At 35.8% G+C, this 21,585-nt stretch overlaps 1 protein-coding gene across 1 annotated transcript; it reads right to left on the bottom strand.

The window, feature by feature from the left end:
* Positions 1 to 5,004: 5,004 nt before the first annotated feature.
* Positions 5,005 to 9,824, bottom strand: LOC131308238 (uncharacterized). Its single transcript, XM_058335107.1, has 3 exons — positions 9,564 to 9,824; positions 8,504 to 8,677; positions 5,005 to 5,873 (listed from the first exon to the last, which is right to left on the bottom strand). The coding sequence occupies exons 1-3, from the start codon at positions 9,627 to 9,629 to the stop codon at positions 5,673 to 5,675; spliced, it is 441 nt and encodes a 146-aa protein (XP_058191090.1). The 5' UTR covers positions 9,630 to 9,824; the 3' UTR covers positions 5,005 to 5,672.
* Positions 9,825 to 21,585: the final 11,761 nt, after the last annotated feature.

Raw genomic sequence — 21,585 nt, 5'->3', positions numbered from 1 at the left:
AATAAGTACTATTTTGGATTCTAAAAATCTATAGCGCCCTTGGTTTTGGCATATCTTGGGGGTAAAAAAACTCATTTTTTTAGGGATTATGAAAAATTTAACCGAGGGCTGGTGAGACAACGATGGGTAAACAAGATATATGTGTAATATAGATTGAGATATATGTTGTAGTCGTTGACTTATTTTCTCTCTTAGAATTATTTTTTATTTTTGTATAATACATTTTAAAATTGAGAGAGTTTATCTTTGAACTATATTTTATTATATCATCTCTAGAATTGGAAAAATTAATGCTTAATGGATTTGTCAATTTTTCATTGCTTTTGTCTAACTTCTAGCCTTCACTTTTTACTTTTAAGGTTTCTGTTGTCAAGGAAAAATTAACAAGAAAAATTAGAAAATCAAGATAAATAATAAGGAAATTAGGCCAATGGGACCTAAATCATCTAATAACTGTACTGTTTTCCTTTGAAAGTATGGATGAAAGATACTAAGGATCCGTTCCGTTAAGAAAAATAAGTATAAATAAGTACTTATTTATTGTACTTATTTATTTTTAAATTTAAAGGTGATGTATCGTGAGAGAATGACATGTCTCGTAAAATAAAAAATAAGAACCTTAACTCAATGGGGCTTAAAACCTGTTTGAAATTATTTTTGGGGTTTGCGACATTACATTCTCGTTCCTTTTTTTTTCTAAGCCAAAAAAAATGGATGAGAAGGAGCGATCATTGTAACTTCCCTTCATAGCCGTGACCCACTGTGGAATGTTCAACAGTGTCTACTTGTCCCAATTAAGATCATTATCATAGAGCGTTTTTACGAATCAATCATTGTTTGGAGCAAGACAGCATGTCACCATAAACCCACTAAAGTGCGAGTGGAGTCGTCAAATGCCCTCTTATATAGAATCTTGTACAAGGGCCCTACTGCCTACAATCGAGATTCAAACCCAAGACTTTGTGGAGAGGGAGGGACTTTCACCCATATATGCTTTTTTGGCCATCTCCGCTACCACCTTGGTGGTTACGTTACGCTTCTCGTACTTGTACGTGAAGATTTATGCTTTACTTGGATGAAAAATTATAATGTCAAAATTTTGAAAATAATTTTTTTAAAAGTTAACCCACGTTTACGAGATTTTTTTAAAAGTTAACCCACGTTTACGAGACAATGATGGGTAAGCAGTACGTGTAGGATAGAGTTCGAAATAACTTAATTTCAATCAAAGTAGCCACGAGGATTTTGTTTAATGCCATGAACATTTACCTACATTTGTCATTTTTACTTACATTTGTCATTTTTACCCTCAAGTTCTTTGTTAGAGTATTTTATTTCTTCTCCCTCTATATATATGTGTGTTAACCTTCTTCAATAACAACAGTTTTGTACCGCATAAGCCTTCTTCAGATGCCCATTATTACATTTCAAATCAAATACTAACAATTTTGTATCGCATCACAAAACTGTTTGTTATGTATGATTTTTTTTTCGTATTTTTCATTAAAAAATGGGATAATTGTAAAGTAAAATGAGATATATATGTATATATATATATATATATATATATATATATAGAGAGAGAGAGAGAGAGAGAGAGAGAGAGAGAAATTGCAGAGAGGCATAGTGGTAAAATGTGATTCTCTGTTTCACTCTCCTCTTCTTCATTCCAAGGACGTATTGAACATAGGAATATATGTTGAAAAATTCTAAAATCAGCCCAATGGACTGACAATTATAAGTGTATGAATGCATATTAAATGGTGTAAAAAGTACACAGGATTACGTGTTTATCTTGTTTTCTAGTGTACTTATCGTCAGCCTAGTGGACTGACAATAGCAAGACCGAATATATGTTTGGCATTTAGGGGGGAAATTTGCAGTATGCATTTTCCCAATCTACTATTTGCATATGAGATTATAGATTGTGACTAATGGATTGGGTTGCCCGTATAGTTTATATATATTCAAGGTACAATCAGAAATAGAACGATCACACCAAAGCGATTGGAAAGGGTAGGTAGGTCTCCGACTCTCCGACTGGTGCCCCGGGGTCTCGGGTTTGGAGGGAATCTTGTAGGAGTCCTCGTTTTTTTGGGATTCATGGTAGGTTCAAAGGACTGAAAGAGAGCAAAATAGGTTTTACTTCTACAGGCAGGAGAGAGAGAAAGAGAGAGACAGAGAGATTGAAGCTGATATATGACAAGATACGAAGGGTAAAATTGGGAGGACAAGTAAAGTCTTGTGGCAGCAGCAGATTTGCTCGTGGCATTATCATTTGCCTTTATTCTTTATAAATGCTAATCATATTTTACAGCCGTGTTCTATGATGTATAAACATTTCTCATTATTATGGGTCCCACAAGCCTACTTCATTGTTGATATTAAACATTTTTAATACTTAGTAGTATTTTGCGTTCATGCGGTCAAAATTCAAGTACCAATTTATCACATTCAAACTTTTTTTAGTATGCAAATAATGATTTATGTGTTATTGCATTATTTATCGTAGTGGGCCCCATTTCATTTATATTGCTACTAAACTTACCTTGCACGGTTGGAATTCAGCTAACAATTGCAACTTTTATTTTTCTTGAAAATCAGCAAATGGCAATGGATACTAACTTCCTGCTTTTACTACATGTAGGTCTGTCAATAGGCCGGATCCGACAGATTTGGATCCGATCCGGATCCGATAAGACCCAAATCCGATAAGACCCAAATCCGATAGTGGTAATCCGGATCCAAATCCGAAAACTTCGGATCCGATCCGAAAATCCGAATCCGATCCGAAAACTTTTTTTACTTCAGAAATTTTAGCACAAAAAAAATTATTTTTTTTTCAAAAAAAATTATTTTCTGAAAAAAAATCTAAAAAAATTTAAAATAAAAAGTAAAAATAAAAATACAACTTCTTAAACATTTTTTTTTCAAAATTAAAAATTTACCCTTTTTTTTTTAAAAAATTAAAAAATTAAAAAAAATAAAGTTCGGATTCGGATTGATAACGGATTTAATCCGATCCGATCCGATCCGAATCCGTATTTGAATTACCGGATTCGGATTATCCGATTTCGGATTGACATTATCGGATCCGGATCGGATTTTTCGGATCGGATCCGGTCCATTGACAGGCCTAACTACATGTGTAGATTAGACAAGAGTAAGCAATATATCACCTTATTAAAAAGTCCAGTCACATAATCCTTTAGAAGTGTCCTCTACGTACTTCCGATCTCAATTCTTGCTCGGGCTATCGTGAATTCATATTCTTTGCAATATATATATTTTTTAATAAATTCTTTGGGATATTCTTTAATTGGGATATTGTTATGAAGGCACTTTCACTCTTGTACTCATGCTCCCACCCTAGCATGCGTGCACGAGCATTATGTTACTTAAGTCCAACTTTAAAGGGTGATAACCATAGATAAAAGACTACATAAGAGTGAAACGAAATGTTTAATTATTCAACGTTCACAGAATACCACGTGGCGATGCATACGTGATACTGTCAATCATTTACGTAGCGACAAAGTATGCGATAGAGACAATATCGTTTACAAGGGGTAACCCACGTTGTGCGATTGCGATCTTTAACTTATGGGGAATACCGCATGATAATTTGGAAGTACCTATAATTGGCCAAATGAAAATACAGATAGCAATTACCACTACTAGTAAAGGACAGTTGTACCCACACAGACATATTAAAGCAGATCGTGCACAGATTTTTATGTGGGACCCATAGCCAAACGATCCAATCCGTTCATTAGATGTAAAACATTTTTTTAAGGGCTCCTATCAAACTCAGCTCAATCCGATACTTATAAGTGTTTGATCCAATCTTCTAACTTTTCATAATTCTACAATCTAAATGAAAAGTTAGATGATTGGATCAAGCACCTATAGATATCGAATTAAGCTAATTTTTCTTGAGGACTCTTGAAAAAATATTTTACATTTAATGAACGGCTTGGATCGTTTGTGTGAGACCCTTAATGGGCTACACAAAAAATCTATGCACAATCTATTTTGAAAATGTATGTGTGAACGGACTTTTCCGAGATTGTGAGCTTGGCACACACGCAAAAGGCAAAACCACGCAATGCTCTTCTACTCGTTTCCAATGCTTTCTTCCTCGGACACTTCTGTGTCGAGTAATCTTTTTACCGGTATGCTTAGGGAGATTATAGCCAAAGCCAAGGACGGACCGAGGAACGGCTGAGTCCGGGCAATTGCGCACCCCAAGTTTCATAAAATCCTCACTACTAAAATACAACTATTTCCAAAAAAATTAAAATTATATAGAGGTTTGCCGACCCAAGATCACATGTTCGGTGTTAAATTTTCATTGTAGGTACATTCGTTCACCCTATATTGAAATCCTGCTCCCATCTCAAGCCAATGCTCTAAAAGCTGGAAAAAAGAAGTTTTGATTGTTCTAAGGACAAAAAATAAAAAGTGATTTTTAGACCTTATATATTTGTGATGGGATCTAAATGAGTAATACGAATGTCGACGCAAATTGTTTTGATTAAGGCCTAATGAAGCACCGAACAATTTGTAACACAGGCAAATTGTTGGTAAAACTCCAAAATAAACGTTTTCTTTTGACCAATTTTGATTTTCTCCAACTATTGAAGCATAGTTGAGCGATCCTACTCACATTGGGCCTAATGCCCAAGTGGTCAGGGCAATCGTGGGTCAGAAAATATTGAATGGTGCTGTGGGCGGAAGCTTCCCCGGAATACTTTCTAGGCTCATGTGAGTGCTATCACTGGCAAATGGCTGTCATACTCATAAGTCATACCTATGCACACTACATACAAAATTAATTTATTCATTTCAACAACCACAACAAAATCATTACAACTACACACAGTAACCAACCCCACCAAAGGGCCCAGAACCAATGTATGGAGTGTGAGATAAAATGATTCCCCAAGTGACTTCTAAGCAAAGCAAAGTCTCTTTATTAGCACCAAACTCCTAAGTCCTTGCAATAAACCACCAAAACAGAATATCACAATGGTGCAGTTGAGGATCTTCTTCACTTCAGTAGCTCTTCTGCTCTTCATTTTCCTCTCTTCAGCGTTGCTCCATTCATCTTCTGCTGCTGGTACTCGTGTCGGCGAAAAGCGTGTACGAGAATCCCACGGGATGTGGCAGAGGAAGCCGTGGATGAATCATGGAAGCTTTCGTGGGCCTCGGAAACAATTTATCAATCCGAAGGTTGAGCATCTGTTCCAAGTTCGTGAATTACCGGTTTAACATTCTGCATCATCGTGTTCTGGTGTTAGTTCTCACTTGTGTTGGAGTGCTCTTATGTATAGTACAATAATGCCCATTTGACTAAACTAAGCTCTATCTACAATTTCATAGTACGTGAATGATTGGAAGGAATAATGTAAAAAGAGTGTATTTTCCTATTCAAGTAAAGATATGTATTGATCTCCTTTTTCATCTGTTGATATACATACACAATCTCCGACTCGACAAGAGTCCATTCAGAAATAAATCTTCCCAGAAATTGATCGAAAAGAGAGACAGCCAGAGAGGGAAAGCATTGTGCATGGTAGCTTTTACAACAATTACAACGAGAAAACAGTGAGAGAAAAAAGCTTTTGAATTTGCACCAGTACCATGTGATATCAGATCCCAGATGCATTTCATTCTTCAAGCAGTTTAAGGAGGGTATGTTCAGGGGCACTGATAGATGGTAGGATCATGCGGTTGGATGGTGGCCTTTTTACTTCTTCATTCCCCATGGCCTCTGGTTCTGTGGGGGTCCCGGTCTCCTCCTGCATTACGGGCAAATCTGGCCTTCTCCGCACCCCAGCAGATGTTCGCTCCTTCCATATTCGTCCGTCCTGAAATTTGAAGAAAACGAAATAAACGTTAGGATGTTGAAGAAAGCAGTTTAATTATTTTATATTGAGTAAATAATTTCCATTTAACAAAACAAAGTTTGAAAATACACTGGAGCCCACCCCAGGCACCAAAAAGGAACACAACCAAGGCTCAAGGAGCCTGGAAGCAGCGATCCACTATACCTAGGTAAGAAGAATCTAACCACAGCGAGCTGAAAACAAGATGCGCCCCCTTGGAAGTACACGAGATATCAGAGACTCATACAAATATTGAGTACTGCAAAATCATGGAAGAGATATTCCAAGACAAGCAAAGCTACCTATGAACAGAATTTGCATTTGATCCAAGAACTTATTCTAGGTCTGACATCATCACCAATATTTAGAGATAGCAGTCCAGAGCTTTGTACTGGTAAATTCTCAAATCCTTTTCCATCCGGTAATGGCATAAGGTAGCAGCTTAAGAGAACTTGAAAATTAAAGCCCTGAAAGATTTGTTACAAATTTGGACAGCCTAATCTATTTGACCCACCAGATTCATAGGACCTCTTAAATATATTCTCTTTTTTACCAGCAAATACAAACAACTATGCTGTGAGAAACTATACTCAAGGAACAAGCCCTATACGATTCAGTCCCAACATTACACAGTACGCAAGCACGATCAGAAGCAATGCCCCACCTCCAATCACCCTATCCAATCTAGCCTGCTTGCATTGAAAGCATAGCCATTGAATAGAAGCCCACCTCGAAACATTTTCCTTGAACCAGATCACATGCTTGAAGGCACCACAACATGAACCAACCACATTGCATACCAAGCTGTTTTAGCCGAGAATTCCCACGTAAGTTTCCACCATCAATTTGGTATTGTACTTGTAACGATTTCTCCAAAAAGTTCATAACACCTAAATCCAGAGTGTATCCAGTAGTACTGATTGTTCCAATTTTCTTCATTTTCTCTTCTGCTTTTTCCCCCCATTTCTTTCTGTTGTTTTCTTTTCTCCTCCTCCAAAATGGAATGGCCAGCATTATATATTTATAAGGACATGTCAGACCTCCAGCATAATTTGAACCTGTCTCAATACTCTCAACTAGTATTTATTAGGCAAGCAAAATGAAGAATTTGACGGAAATAATAATGGTAGAGCTCCAATTGGCAAATGGAGCAAAACTCGATATCCATTATCTTTTCTCTGCTATCACTATCTTTCTTTCTAAATGCACCTGTGAGTTTCTCTATTTTTCTGAGTGACGTTCCCTTCCAATTCTCCCTTTAAGGCTTTAACAGTCATTTGAGGGGCTGTAAGGATAATACAACTCCACATCTACCAATGAACTAAGAAGGTAAACCTAGTGCACGAAGCTCTCGTCACTGTAGTCTCTTGGAGGGTCCGATGAGTGCCATCTTATCAGGTTGCAATGAGGCTGCTTCCATGTTTCAAACCCGTGACACCAGCTTGCTATGGAGAAACTATACCAATGAGCTTCATTACTGAATCAAAGGAACTTTAAGTATCAATAGCTCATCGGAAAATTCTCAAATTGTCACCTAATGTGCTGCCTTTAGCTCCGTTCAAGTTCCAAAATAATGACCACATGCTAGGAGGAAACTATCAAATTCATTGTTCAAAAAATAAGCAGCGCTATCAGGTTTAAACCATACTTGTCCACTTCACGAAAAAAAGTGTTTCATAGTTGGACAAATGAAAAAATCCTTGATATGCATAATGGGAACTTAAACTTTCGTACAACATTTTTTTGATAACGTAAATAAATAAAATGTCCGAGTAGAATCGCCTTTCTATGGGAAACCTAAACTAGAAATTAAGGCGTTGTTGAGTCTCACTACGTGAGCTCAAGAAAAAAACAAACAAAGCCCCAACCAAAATTCTAGATACTAACCAAAGTTTTAAGGTAGAATTTTGCCAAACAACTACAGGAACCTCTGAGTCAGGTTCCCTTCATTTATTATACTTCCATCGTTTTTGTGTATGAAATTGCATCAAGTATAATAAGCCTTCTACAAGGCAATACTAGCTTGGCACCTCAATGAGTTCATTCTGTTGGAACATTCTTTCATGTTGTCTAAAAAGCACCGGTTCTCCAGTTACCCCAAAAAAGCACGGTTCTCGTCTGCCTTCCTTGAGTATGGAAGTGTGTTTCATCCTATATTCCTATTTAAAGCCTCAAGCATGAAGCATATATCACATGTTGATCCCCACATGTAGTTGAACCATGATTAATCCTAACCAGCATATACTTCATCTAAAATGGTTCTCATGGTCCATTCTGTATAAACTTAAGTAACATTGGGCACTGCATCGAAATCACAATCAGCGAAGACAAGTAATGGGATGGGATACTTTCTAGTTCTACAATCAACATCCTGCTCCTGCAGCTCCAAGTATGAAGCTGAAACGCATAACAGTAAAAGCTCAAAAGACAGGACAGCTAAGTTGCATATCCTATGTGTTCCATGGCATCTCTTTCTAAATACACAAACACCCATAAAGATGTATCCAGGTGTATATGTACTACTCCAAGTTAGTAATAAAAACCAGTTAACTCAAGTTAAAAATTGAAGGTTCAGGCAGGGAGCAAACATAAATAAAAGCAAGTTAACCTACGTTACGAATCGAAGGTTCAGGCAGTGGGCACTGAATCGGACGATCATTGTCAAGAGGCTCCGTCGGGCACTCAACTGGCTTAAATTCAACCGCAACTTCGATACCATGTGGCGCAGCTGTAACTGTAGTGGCTTCTGCAGCCTCAGAATTAGGGGGCAGTACTTCGCCCTGATCCTGTGTACAAAATAAAGCGACCAAATACGTGAACATGACCAGATACAACAACTAATCACCAAGTCCCATACCTCCCTATTCTTACATCATGCATTTTTATTTGTTATCTATCTCAAGGTACCTACTTTAGAGTGTTTGGGTTTCTGCCTTTTAGGTGGGTTTCGGCCCAATGGGTGTCCTTGTTTTGGCTTCTTGCCAAAACGTAGGGACTAGGTCTCAGATTGGACAGATGAATGTTCTTGAGCATGATGTCATTTCCTTGTTCCTGTTAGTCTTGTAACAATTTCAAGATTAATGAATTTTTTTTGCTGTTCAAAAAAAATCTCAATGTGCCTACTTGATTAAGTTTGGATTGAAATTAATATGAGGAGGGTAGCAATAAGACAATAAGCATTTTGTTGACCTAGTACCCAGAGAAAATGGTCAAAGACCTGGAAAATTAGTTTAATTACTGAACTAACACCATCATAAAACTCTCAGTGCAAGAAATTATTGATACAGGAGCCCAAATCGCGTTATCACCAAACTAGAGCCGAATGAAAAGGTCAAAGCAAGTCTTACTCCCTCAAACAGCACAAAATCTAAACCGAGAATTAAAACATACAGGAAGATTAGAGTTGATATTTCCCATCTACGAACATATAAGTAACCACAAATATACATATACATAACCATCTCCATCACATATACTGATATACATAACCACAAAAGTGTTACTTTCAGTTGAAGAAACAAAAACCGGTAGGCAAAAAAAAAAGAGGAAGAAAAGAGATAAAACGACGATAGGAACCCAGATCAAAGAAACAGATCAATCATTCCAAGAAGCGTACAGCTATGAAGAATTCAAAAGGGAAGCAGAGAGAGAGAGAGAGAGAGAGAGGCTTACAAGTGCACTTTGGGTTCGTCGGTGACCGTTTCTGTAGACAGAAAATATAGAAAAAATACCCACCATTCTTTGGGGGTCTACTGTCTTCAACTATAGTTCACCCAGAAGGGTATGCTGATGTGCTCTGACCTTTGGTTCTCCCCTCTATTTCTGTTTCAATGTCTCTTTCTCTCTCACCGACGAGAGAGAGAGAGGCGTGAGGGCAGATGATGCGGTATAGCTTTGGCGTCGTGTAATAATATCTCCAGACAATAGATACGTATCTATCTCAAGGCAATAGGAAAAATTATTCAATGCTAATCGGATGCCGTTACGTGGTGCTCCAAATTTTTTTTTCACCGCACATTTGTATGGTTTTCGTCCCAAATTTTGTGGAATCCATACAAATGAGTGATGAAAAAGAGTTTGGGGTACTGCCACGTGATATCCCATGGGCATAGAGCAATCATCAAACTTTGTTTGGGCTAAAAATACTACTCCTACTTGACATAACATGGTTGTTTGGAGCAAAATAATCCAATAATCTAACATAAAAAAAAAAGTTAGTCCAAACAAAAATAATCTAATAATCATGTTTAATCTGTTGGCCAAAGCCAGCCCTTAGGTTCATGTGTTATCTGCTTCAAGCCTTAGCCATGAGAAGAAAAGTCCGTGAATCGGTGAAACTAATGTGGGTGATCACTCTGTTGTTACGGTTTAAACCGTGTCATTGATTCGGAAATTTTTATTGTCCATTTTGAAAAGTTTATTTTTTAAAAATTCTTCGATATAGAAAATTAGGTCGATTGGATAAATATTTGAGTGAGATTTTGTGTGATTTGATAAATTGTAAGCAATCGTGTATAACATTAATTTAATTGGATACTATAAGTATTAGAGTTGAAAAATCAACTCAAATCATATAAAATAACCGGCTGTAATTCACAAAATGCAATTCGATGTAGACTTCCATACAATAATTAATGTTCACCCCCAAAAAAATTCGGAGGGAGAATCATAGCTATGCCATCCATAGTTTTTCAATCTTTTTGGAGGTAGATGTGCTGTAATGCCTTATTGTCCAATTTTGGACTTCGGCGGAGTCATTCCACAAAAAAGTAATCATAAAAACCGCTTGTGGCGGATATTCATTAAGGTTGCCAATATAACACTTGAATTTTATCAATGACATTACAAGATCATACACAAAGGCCAGTTGTAATACACTGACATCAATGTTCCAACAGGCAACTCCAAGTACATGAAATATTGTAATCTCACTCGACAAGTTTTTTAACTCTGAGTTGTTTCATAGTTTATCTCATTATCCGTATGATTAAGTGCATGTCTAGCAATACAAGTAGCTAAGAAATCATTTCCTCCAAAGAAATTAATACAGTACCTATTAGTAAATGATAATGGCCATTCCAATTGGATAGTTTGGCTGGGCTAAGCACATAATGAGTGAGAAATAGAATGATATCCAAAAGAGTATGGCTTTATTCGCAGAGCTGATGTAAAGAGGTAATTTATGGAGCCTCTTGATCTCAGCCATTTGTTTTGGCATTGAATGATCCGGATTTTAATAAAATTTTGGACGGGCGCGATTTAGCTCCGTAAATCACTATTCACAGAAAATTCCGTGGAAATAGTTGTTCTCTATCCAAAATAGTTGCATTGTAAACAAGGAGTTGGGTTAAAGTTAAAGTTGTGTTAAAACCGATGAAGTGGATTCAAACAAAGATTAATTAGTCTTTTTAGGGTAGTCAATGTTTATATTAATTAGACTACAAATAAAATTACAAAAGACCTTTTTCCTAATGTTTGTTTTATTGAAGGGTTTTCAATTAGAAACCCACCCACCAATAAGTATATAGTCGCCAGTGACAACCACCGATCTTAGTAAACATTGTCGAGAAGATTCTTCAAGCAAACAATCATGTTTGAACATTGAAAGTTGCATAAATAAAGCATGTTGTGCAAGCGAAAAATAGACAGTTCGAAGTTTCTCTTTTAATCTAAATTGAACCATCAAACTAGCCCTATATTTTCATGCATCAATGTGATTTCATGCCAATGATAAAATGAAAATGAAAAAGTAATTTCATGAAGCTTTTGGCGAGGGATTTCATGAAGCTGATTTTTAATTGGTAAGAATGATTTTTTAGCAGGCTATATAACATTAAGATTAACGACCCGCGACGACCCAAAACTGAATAGGCGGCATGCCATGAGACATCGAACCAGGTACTATTTACATTAAAAAATATACCATTCAATGAAAAAATTACACGTGGCACTAAATAGTGTGTGGACCAATCAAAACACGATGTAATTATGCCCGAGATATAAAGAATCGAAGAGTTTAATTATGATGTTATTTTAGTATTAGACGGTATCTTTTAGATTGGAAACGACCACGTATGGTCACAAAGTGACCGATATTAAGATGACAATTAAGCATAACAGTTGATTAAGTCTTTAAACCATTGAACGGTGTCATTAGAGACTCGTTTCTCAAGGAGAATCAGTTATATTTACCTATGATCATCTGAGTAACCCATTTTGAAGCACTAACTCATGATTGCACAAGAATAGGAACCCACTATCCATGTGTTTAGCCACGATCTATAGCATCAAATGTGGGAAGGAGAAGAGTTTTTTGGAAAGGCCAAGTCAACAGCAATTTGAAGGCAGTTACAACCGCTCTTGGAGGGAATTATAGCATTTCAAATCAAATTCAAATGAAGACTCAGACATTCAAGGAGAAAGTGGAGAACAAGAACCATGGACAAACCCTTTATCTATAAATAGAAGAAGAAAATAAGGAAGAAGCCCCAACAAAATCATCATCTAACATCCCATACAAAAAAATGGTTGCTCAGAGATCTAAAGTAGTTTAGGATAGTATAGTTGTGGTTTAATATTTTGCAAGTTTGAGAACTTATTTGAAAGTAAGCTTACTTATGATTAAATTCAAGTCATCTTACATCGTTCTATCTTGTTCTTGCTAAAAGAATAATCGCATATAAGCTTGTTTTTTATTAGATTCAAGCGTGCTTATATTTCCGTCTTGTTCTTGTCGAAGTCTTAAAAGTAATCGTGTATAAGTTTGGTTTTGATTAAATTCAAGCTTACTTATATTCAAGGGAGAATTTTTCATAAGTCCACTATAGCAATTTTCAAACCCACTAAGTCCACTTCTAAATTCTAAAACCTCCTAAGTCCACCAACCTATTAGTAAAGATATAATAATCCTGTTAGGTCTAATATACCCCTGTTTTTTAAAAACTTTTTGCCCATTTTTTCAACCATTTCAAAAACATCAATTTGAAATTTCCTAAAATTTCTCCCAATTCCTGAAATTTCTCCCCATTCAAAAACTTATAAAAACCCACCCCCATCCCCCCCCCCCCCCCCCCAACCCCATTTTCATCTGTTTCATCTCTTTTTAGAAGAAAGGCCCAGTTCCCAACCTAGCCAATCGGTTCGTCTTCAACCACTCGATCGGCGAGAAGCACTCGATTGTCGTCGCCGTCCTCAAGCACTCAAATACCGGCATCGTCTCCATCGCCGTCGTCAAGCACTCGATTGCTGTCGTCACTCCAACAACGAGATCAACGGGCGAAAAACAGAGATCAACCCACGTCCCAGACTTCCTTCGTCGTCGACCTAGCCCAAGGTACGATCGTTGCAAATATCCGTCGTCGATCGTCGCCCTTCGTCGTCGATCGTTGCCCTTCGTCGCTTTTGCATATATGTATATATAGTTTCTGATTTATATAACATTATATATGATCTACTGTCTCGTAAGACATTTTATATGATGTTCTGTTGCTTTTGCATATATGTATATATAGTTTCTGATTTATATAACGTTATATACGATATACTGTCTAGTGAGACATTATATATGATGTTCTGTCGCTTTTGCATATATGTATATATAGTTTCTGATTTATATAACGTTATATACGATCTACTATCTCGTGAGACATTATATATGATGTTCTGTTCAACAAATATATAGGGTTATATATGGTTATATCAATGTTGGTAACTGAGTCCAGTTCAAGGTATATATAGGAACTCATTAGCAAAGCACAATTGAACAGTAAATAATATATAAGTTAGGATTTTGATTGCGAGTAGATATGATTATATCAAACTCTGATCATTATATGTTCTACTTTATTGAATTGGACCGCGCAGCGGCCTTACTGACTTATTATTTGTGCAGTTGTTCAAGGGGTGAAGAATATTAAGTTACCTGTGAAGTCGACTGTGAAGAAGGCGACGGTGACAAAGGGAAAGAAGTATTAAGTTACCTGTGAAGTCGACTGTGAAGAAGGCGACAGTGACAAAGGGAAAGAAGATACGAGATCTCCTCTTCTTTTTTTTCCTTTTTTTTTTTAGAGTTAGAAAAGATAGAATCTCATGTATAACGTTATAAGGTTATATGTTTATTTTTTGTCACACGTATTACGTTTTTTTGTTTTTATTTATTTATGTGGCAAAGTAATACATATAAGATTTTTTGTTTGTTTTTGCATTGTAAACATATATAAGATTATTTATATGTTCTTGCATTGTAATAAAAAAGATTCCAGAAGCTCATACATATACGGTTATCAGAAGCAAGTCAATGAGGCTGCTGCGCGGACCAATTCAATAAAGTAGAACATATAACGTTATATGTGAGTTTATGTGCTGTGAAACTCCAAAAAAAATAGAACATATAACATTATATGAAAGTTCCTAACTTGTGTACCTCCCAACAAAAAAAGAACATATATTGTTACTCAAAGCAAGTCATTGAGGCCGCTGCGCGGATCAATTCAATAAAGTAAAAATATAATGTTATATGGGAGTTTTTGTACAGTGAAACTCCAAAAAAATTGTAGAACATATACCATTTTATGTTAATATATGTACGTTCAGATGTAAATGTGGCATGTTATATGTTCTTGTATTATAATAAAAAAAAGATTTCAAAAACTCATATAACGTTAAATGCGAGCCGATGAATGAGTATATAACGTAAAATGTAAGTATCACACGTTAAATGAGAACTGATGAACGAGTATATAACGTTATATATGTACAATTACGTTATATACTGTGTATCAAAAAATGAGAATCTTTTGTCGCTTTATTCCAACGTAACTGCTGGGATTTCAAACGTAGAACGGATAATGGGCTAAAAATATGGGATTTGAATGGAAAGGGTAATCTTCTCTCTCTCTCTCTCTCTCTCTCTCTCTCTCTTGTTCTCTCGTTTGGACTCTGTTTCCCTTCTGGATATGGGAACAACGTGAATATGGGAGATTTTATAGGAGTGGGATATGAGAGATTTTATAGGAGTGAGATATATCAGATTAACAATTTTTAAAGGTAAGGGTATTTTGGTCCTGAACTAATTCCTTTTTTAATTGAATTGGACTTAAGGCCTCAACAAAACCTAATTAGTGGACTAGGGGGGTTATGAAATTTAGAAGTGGATTTAGTGGGTTACAAATATGCTATAGTGGACTTCCCAACAATTTTTTATATATTCAATTATCTTTTCTGATTTCCTTATTTGAATCGTGTCGATTCGGTTCAATTGATCCCTTTAGAAAAATCTTCTTAATTGAGGTAATTGAACGGATAATCACAATTGCCTGATTAAGTTACCTATTTTTGAGTTAATCTAAAAAAGATAAATTCTATTCTTTTCTGACAAGCCTGTATACAATCATTTTACCAAAGGTTGAGCTAATTTAGGACAAACAGGTACCCAACTTCTTCTTTTTTTGCACGCTCCCATGTTCATCTTCCTAATAATGTCCCATGGGCTAGTTGGCAAAGGGATAAAGGGTAGACTTTTGGCCCGTCTCAGCAAACTATACTCACGTATCACAAAACTACATTGAAAGAAACATTGCCGCAATATCACCAACAAAAAAAAGAAGAAGAGAGAGAATGAAATGAAAGGGATAAAAAAGAAAGACAATTTTATCGGTCGTCCCTACGGACTTGTTTGATAAAACTGAAAACTGAAACTGAATACTGAAAAATTAAGTACTGAAAGCTGAATGCTGAATTTTTTAAACGGAAAAGCTATTTGGTAAACATATTAAGTACTGAATTAAAAAAAGATAAATTAATTTTAGTTTTGATTCTCTCTTAATTTACTAATGGTCGCAATGTACTTAGGTGGTGTTCCAACTAAGAAAAAAGAAGGTTTTAGAAAAAAGAAGGTAATTTCAAACCTAAAAATTATGCGTTTATGCAAATAATTTTTCTACCAATATGGATCTTGTTTGATAGATTTCATTGAGATCTTTTATACGGTGCAAGAAAAATCAAAAAATCATTTTTAATTTTTATTATATTTGAGTTTGAAAATTGAAGAAAAAGAACTTTTAAAAAAAGAACCCTACCTGGAACACCCCCTTATAATGGTGGAATGGTGATTGTGGTGGCTGTGGTGGTGTGTTGGTGGTAATGGAGTGGTGGCGGCAGTGGTGGTGGTGGTGGAGTGATGGTGATGTAACGGTTGCAGCGAGTGGTGGTGGTGTAATGGTGACAGTGGCGGTGGAGTGACGGTGTAATGGTGACAGTGAGTAGTGTCAGTGGAGTGATAGTTGTGTAATGGTGGCATTGTGGTGGTGGCAGCAGCGACGGTGTGGTGGTGGTGGTGGTGGTAGTGTGGTAATGGTAGTGGTGGTGATGGAGTGATAGGGGAGTGGTGGTGGTGGTGTAGTGGTGGTGGTGGTGGTGGTGGTGGTGGTGATGGTGATGGTGGTGAATGGTGGTGGTGGTGGGAGTGGTTGTGGTAGTGGTATGGTGATTAAATGCAAAAATACAAGAATTCAGCCAAAATTAAGTAGCTCAAAGCTACTTATTTTTTTTCAACTTTTTAGCCTATATTTTAAGTAGCACTTAATTTGTTAAGCAATGTATAATGTTGTTATCAAACCTACTGAATCACTTATTACTTAATTGATTCAGCTTTAAATACTGAATTTAGGTTATCAAATAAGTCATAACTTGTAAACTTATTCCCGGTCCAGGTTTTCATGAATTTATAAGTCTTTTTGGGCATACATCGACTTTTTTGCTCCTGTTTTACATTAGAAGTGTGAGGGATAGAGAGCATTATTGGTAAAGATAACCAAATTAAAAGTCCTTGCAAGAGATTATTCGATTGGACGTGGACGCGCGTGCAGATCTTCCTAATTTTAGAGTGATCGGTAAAGAGCTTAAAAAAAAAAGGCAAAAAAACCCAAACCACGAAAAATAGTGTAGCGAATTTCAGAAGTGATTTACGAGTTTTACCCTCTCCCAGCAATAGAACAAAAATGTACCATGGCTTGGACTTGTATGTACGTGCGAGGTAGTGTAGAAACGAGGAGGACATTTTTGTTGTTAATTTCGATTACTCAGATCTAATTATTGTGTCTTTAGTTGCTGGTAGAGTTTCTGATTATTGACAATTCAGTCATTTTTAATTTACAATAGTAGAAGATTAGAAGGTAAATAAATAGATTTTTATTTGAACAAAGGGAGTGGAAGATTGATTAAAAAAAATAGCGTTGTATAATTGAAGGATAAATAAAGTGAATAAATATTTAAGGTTACCAAACAAGCCCCAAAGATAAATAGATTTCCACCATTTTATGGGGAATTTATATATTCAGTGACATGTTATATATTTCTAGAAAGCCAAAAGGCCCAAAACTCAAAAGGGCGCGAGGCATAGTTTAGCTAAAGGTTAAGTATACTTTGCAGTAGGGCTGTCCAACTGTTTACATCCAAAAATATATTATCCAATAAGAAAATCACACGTGGCAATAAATAGTGTATGGACCAATCAATACATTATAATTACACCTTAGATGCATGAGATTGAAGGGTTTAATTATAATATTATTTTAGTACTATACGATATCGTTTAGATTGGGAACGACCACGCTTAGTCATGAAACAAAAACCAAAGTAATTAATGACAAATGTCAAGAGGAAGATTAAGTATAACAGTTGATTAACTCATTAATCATCGAACGGTGTCATTTAGAGACGTTTTATGAGGAGAATCAGTTATATTTACTTACATCCATTTGAGCAACTCATTTCGAAGCACTAATCCATGTTGCATAAGAACAAGAGCCCATGATCCATATATTTAGCCACAACTAATAGCAACAAACGTGGGAAGTGGAAGAGTTTATTGAGAAGACCAAGTCAACAAGTAGTTCGAAAACAGTTACAACCATTCTTGGAGGGAATCAAGGCATTTCAAATCAAATTTGAATGTAGACTTGGGTGCTCAAAGAAAAACGTGGAGAACAAGAATTATGGGCAAACCCCATTGCCTATAAATAGAAGAAACCACTAAAGAAGAACCCCCGACAAATCATCATTTGACATTCCATACAAAATGGTTGTTCAGAGATCTAGAGTAGTTTTAGGACTTAGAAATTAGTTCGAAGTATTTGTGGTTAAAGTAGTTGTAGCTTAATATTTTGCAAGTTTGAAGACTTATTTGAATGTAAGTTTGCTTTTGATTAAATTCAAGTTATCTTACATTGTTCTATTTTTTTCTTGCTAAAATCCTAAGAGTAATCATATATAAGTTTGCTTTCGATTGAATTCAAACTTGCTTATATTCACTTATCTTTTTTTGATTTCTTTGATTGAAGTGTGTAGATTCAATTGCCTAATTAAGTTAGCTATTTTTGAGTTAATCTAAAAAGAATAATTTCTATTCTTTTCTGGCACGCCCGCACACAATCATTTGCCAAATTTTGAGCGAATTTAGCATAAACACCAACGGATGAACTGAACCAGTCAATCAGCATCAAACCAAACCAAACCGAGGCATGCTACGGACGGATACGGATCTAAAACTACTAATTCTCATGGATCCGGTTCCACCCAATCCGCAATGTTACTATTTTTCTTCCAAAGCTTATGGATGCTATTGAGTAATTTGAACAAAATTTCACAGGTAATAAAGTAATAAACATGTATTGTAGGATGGTTTTATGTTTTATGTTGAAAATGTTCATAATCTTCTCTATTTTTTTGGTACATTATAATCTGAATCAAGTTCATGTTCTAGTCCAACTCCAAGTCCGAGTGTTATTGACGTCTAATATAGTTTATCTTTAGACATTAGGGTGGATGAATGTAATTTAATTCTAAGTAATGTTGGTTTAGACTTGTTTGAATTTGTGACGCACTTGATTGGACTTGAAATTTTGGGACTTTATTTTTCACTTTTTTGGTGTATATAAAAAAGATAAATTGCATGCTCAAATCCGCCAAAACCACATCCAAACCAAACCAACCCAACAATGCTACGGATGGTTGATGGATGGAAAAAAGGACAACTGGCCGCGAGCGGATTGAATTGAAAACCGAACCGATCCGCAGGCAACCCTACTTTGCAGTCCTGCATTTTACATGGAGTGTCACTTTGTCTCTTCATTTTTAATTTTATTACGTATCTAGTTCTCGAAGTCAAGTACCAATGTCCCCATGATCGTTAGGTTCCGTTAGTATCAGTTAATTGGTATTAGGTTCAAATAATTGTACTATAAAAACATTGAAAATCGCTATCCAACCCCTTGAATCTAAGAATTTGAAGACAATATTATCTTCCCTATTCTCCAAGGCTTTGATCTCATTTTCCCAAGTGGAATATTTTTGTCTGCACAAGTTTAGAATTTTTTCCAAGTGACAGTTATTAATGTAACTTTTTCTTTAGAATGACAAATTTCCTTTTTTTTTTTTTTGTTTCTTGTCTAAATAATAGTTACTTTTGTAAGTATGGTTATTGTATTTAGCAAAACGACCGCATACTGTTTGTTTTCAAATTAGTGAAGATAATCTGTTGAGAATTTGAGATAAATTATTTGAACTCTAAGCGGTGCCCCAAACTTTTTTCTACCACACATTTGTGTTGGCTCCGCATGCTTTGTGAAGGAGACCACGCAAATGTGAGATTGAAAAAGAGTTTGGGGCACCACGTGACGGTGCCCGAAGAGCATTGAATATTTTTTTCTTTGAAATTGGTGATTTTAGGCTTTTAGCACTCCTAGTTGTTTCTTTTCAGAAGAGAAAAGCATAACGTAGTTATACAGGTTAGACCACAGTCACATGATGCGCGAATGTGAAAATATTTTTAAAGCTATCTCAAAGTACTAAAATTTCTTAGAGTGAGATTTGAAAACGAACTCGCAGAGCAATTATTAAGTGTGTGACCTAATGGTCCCACGAAGAATTAAGGCGTGGCTCTAAGCTCATCTGTTAGTAGTTTAGTACCCCTGGCTTTTAAGGGAAAGACTTGAGAATCGAATCTACAGAGATATCAACCCCTTTTGTTGTTAACCCTGTTGATATACAATGTTTGGTAAAACTCCAATGGTTCGTTCAGTTAGTTGGTGGGCTTTCTCTCCACACAATTTGGAAAAATGACGGCTTATGATGTGTTTTGATAATTAATACACGTCAAGAACCAGCTAAGAACATTTGTTAATGCTGAAAAATGTCATTGACGGGTATTAAGGGGGTGTTTGGGAACCCCATTTTCTCATTTTTGCATTTTCATTTTTTCATTTTGGGTGTTTGACACCCCATTATGAGAATGGATTCTTGGTTTTTTGGTTTAGAGGCAAAAACCCAAAAACAGGTTTAGAGGTGTTTTTCACATTTTTGCATTTTTTCATTTTGTGGTCAATTACCAAAATACCCACTTTCTTCCCTTCATTTTCGACAAAGTAATAAAGACAAAGGGCAATATGGTAAAAATCCAACACATAATTCATTTTCGACAAAGTAATAAAGACAAAGGGCAATATGGTAAAAATCCAACACATAATTCATTTTCGACAATCATCTACCAAACACTACTACATTTCAAAATACATTCTGCACAAATCTCTCAAACATTCCTACCATACTCAAAATACATTCTGGCCATAATTCACAAAACCAAAAAGCTAAAAATGAAAAACCAAAAAGTAGGTTCCCAAACACCCAAATTATCAAAATATGTCATTGACCGTTATTTTTTCACACAATTTTGACCATGGTTCGATTCTTGTTGTCAGGCTGCAATTGAGAATTTATTGTAAATCTTCTAATCTCGATGTGGATGACTTGCCTTTGATTGAACAAAAAAAGTAACTTGTTGAGGTGCTCGTAAAAAGACTCAGACATCCTTCACCGTTGGAACAATAGATTAAAAAACCAAAGAATACAATGTCCGAAAAAGGGGTAAATTTCACTAATCTCCCCTAAGGTTTCTAACAAATACAGGGACATCCCCCAAGATTTTCATAATTCATTATCCTCCCCTGCTTTACAAACTATTAGCAAGATTCCCCCATTCTGTTAAGTTTACTCCAACGCCGTTAGTTTAGGCTAATAAATGACTGAGATACACCTAGATATTTAGGTGTTCTAAAAAACTAAGTCTGGTTCTTTTTTAATTGGATTTTAAACATTAAAAGAAAATTAGACTTTCTGTTATATGAGATATAATGTTTGTACTTATTGGATAAAATGTAGTTCTAAAAATAATATATTTGTTCTTGTGCAAATGAGATAAATATCAATTAATGTTTCTCATTCAACTTAAAATATTTATTTATTTTTGTTGTTTGTTTTATTCTTTTCCAGAGTTAGTATTGACATAAAATTGCACTTTGGTCATACATATTTTACTCAAAATTATACAGTAACTTGTGCATTTTGTTTAGTGAATTTTTTTTTTGATAATCGAAAAGGGTGAGAGAGAGCGACCAGCGTAGCGACTCCCCTTGGGCGTAATCATAGGGGCTCCCTACCCGCTATGAAATGTTCTGTTTGAGCCATAGCTACTGTTCCGGAGGACAGGCCGTCACCACAGTACCACTAAGATGACTAGTTGGCCAAAGGCCCTCCATGCAAATCCACACAAAGACACAGCAGTGGCATGGGTGGGATTCTTTAGTGAATTTTTTTGGTCATCATATTTTATTTTTTAGACTCCTCTCGTTAAGACGAGTGA

Source organism: Rhododendron vialii, chromosome 11a (genome assembly GCF_030253575.1).
Source record: "Rhododendron vialii isolate Sample 1 chromosome 11a, ASM3025357v1".
NCBI classification, from domain to species: Eukaryota; Viridiplantae; Streptophyta; class Magnoliopsida; order Ericales; family Ericaceae; genus Rhododendron; species Rhododendron vialii.
The sequence above is the reverse complement of the archived record's forward strand: the minus strand, read 5'-3'. Positions and strand labels throughout refer to the sequence as shown.

Bases quoted from the DNA above. Each gene is read 5' to 3' on its own strand.
- LOC131308238 (XM_058335107.1), bottom strand. From the start codon at position 9,629: ATGGTGGGTATTTTTTCTATATTTTCTGTCTACAGAAACGGTCACCGA. The intron at 8,678-9,563 runs GTAAGCCTCTCT...TTTTGTACACAG, and splicing joins GACGAACCCAAAGTGCACTT to GATCAGGGCGAAGTACTGCC. The intron at 5,874-8,503 runs GTAGGTTAACTT...TTCAAATTTCAG, and splicing joins CTGAACCTTCGATTCGTAAC to GACGGACGAATATGGAAGGA.